Source organism: Cariama cristata, unplaced genomic scaffold (assembly GCF_000690535.1).
Source record: "Cariama cristata isolate BGI_N322 unplaced genomic scaffold, ASM69053v1 scaffold29334, whole genome shotgun sequence".
In the NCBI taxonomy this organism is placed as follows: Eukaryota; Metazoa; Chordata; class Aves; order Cariamiformes; family Cariamidae; genus Cariama; species Cariama cristata.
In genome coordinates this window covers 1-1,473 of record NW_009613939.1, presented here as the reverse complement: position 1 = coordinate 1,473, position 1,473 = coordinate 1, and the positions used below count along the sequence as shown (strand labels likewise).

The following is a 1,473-nucleotide window of genomic DNA, read 5'->3' as shown; positions in this document are numbered from 1 at the left end:
CCTCAACCCTCCCCCCCCGCCCCCCCCACCTTAGCCTTGCCGGTGCTCTGCAAGATGTGCACCAACGCGCAGGCCACCTCCTCCTTGCTCTTCACGCTGAGCACGGGCTCCAAGACGGCGCAAAGCATCCGGTAATTGTTGGTGACGTACTCGGCGAACTCCTTGTAGAGCTCCATGGGGAGGATGCTCATGGTCTGGAAGCGGCTTTTGACGCGTAGAGCCGGACAACCCGCCTTGCTCTTGCTGCCACTGGGTTGGCTGAGCGGGTACCACTGCTCGGCAAAGTGCCGACCGGTGACGCTGGCGATGGGGATGCTCACCATCCCCACGTAGTTACTCTTGTCCTTCTTGCGTTTCTTATCGGTGTCCTTGTAGAGGTGCAGGCGGATGGTGCGGACGGCCGGTAGGTTGTTGAACTCAAAATGTTCTCCCCAGAAGACGTTGTCGGTGCGCGCCTTGCTGGTGGTGCGGGCGTAGAGCATGTCGTCCAGGCACAGCTCGCAGTAGTAGCGTTTCTTGGGGGGGAGGTCTCGCGCCTCGATCACCCACAGCTTCAGGACGTTGTCCACCCGCCGGCTGTTGTCCTGAGGAGGGGGTGGGAGGGAAGGGAGGTCAGCAGGGGATGTGGGGACAGCTCGCGGCGAGGACATTTGGGTGTGGGATGTGGGGCAGGGAGAGTTGGGGGTGGGGGCAGATGGGGACAGTGACCCTGGGGCAGGGGTGACATCGGGGGAAAACCCCACCTGAGAGTGGCCACCAGGACCAGCAACCCCAGGGCACAGTGGCCCCATGGGCCGTGGCAACCCCTGGGGACATCACCACCAGTGACCACCTCCATCCCCACTGGCTGGACATCTCCACCTCCACCAGATGACCACTTCATCCCCACCAGCGACCATCCTATGGCCACCAGTTGACCAGCTCATTCCAACTCGTTGAGCATCCCATCCCCACCAGATGACCATCCACCAGTTGACCATCCCCACCAGTTTACCATCCCCATCTCTACCAGTTCACCATCCCCATCCCTATCAGTTGACCATCCCTGTCTCTACCAGTTCACCATCCCCATCAGTTGACCACATCTATCCCCACCAGTTGACCACCTTTATCCCCACCAGTTTACCATCCCCATTGTACCATCCCCACCAGTTTACCATCCCCATCCCCCCCACCTGACCACCTCTATCCCGACCAGTTGACCATCCCCATCTCTACCAGTTCACCATCCCCAACCCCACCAGTTGACCATCTCCATCCCCACCAGTTGACTCCCCCTCACCCCCACGCCAATGACCCCCTCACCTTGTTGGGCTTCACCGCCCTCTGAAGGTTCTCGATCCATTTGTCCCTCTCGGCGGCCGAGCGGCAGGCGAAGCATTTGGTCCCTGAGGCCGTGGTCACCTGCGGGTGATGGATGACAGTGACCAGATGCCACGGTGATGGCCAGGGGGGGAGCGGGATGGGGGGGGT

At 61.2% G+C, this 1,473-nt stretch overlaps 1 protein-coding gene across 1 annotated transcript in view; it reads right to left on the bottom strand.

Annotated features, from left to right (window-relative positions):
* Nucleotides 1–1,404, bottom strand: part of LOC104160962 (ras/Rap GTPase-activating protein SynGAP-like) — a gene marked incomplete at both ends in the record, with an annotated part of 4,060 nt that extends 2,656 nt beyond the window's left edge. The window contains 2 exons of the mRNA XM_009699226.1: nt 30–584; nt 1,306–1,404. Coding sequence (XP_009697528.1) covers nt 30–584; nt 1,306–1,404 — 654 coding nt within the window. The remainder of the gene's footprint in view (nt 1–29; nt 585–1,305) is intronic.
* Between the last annotated feature and the right edge of the window lie 69 nt (nt 1,405–1,473).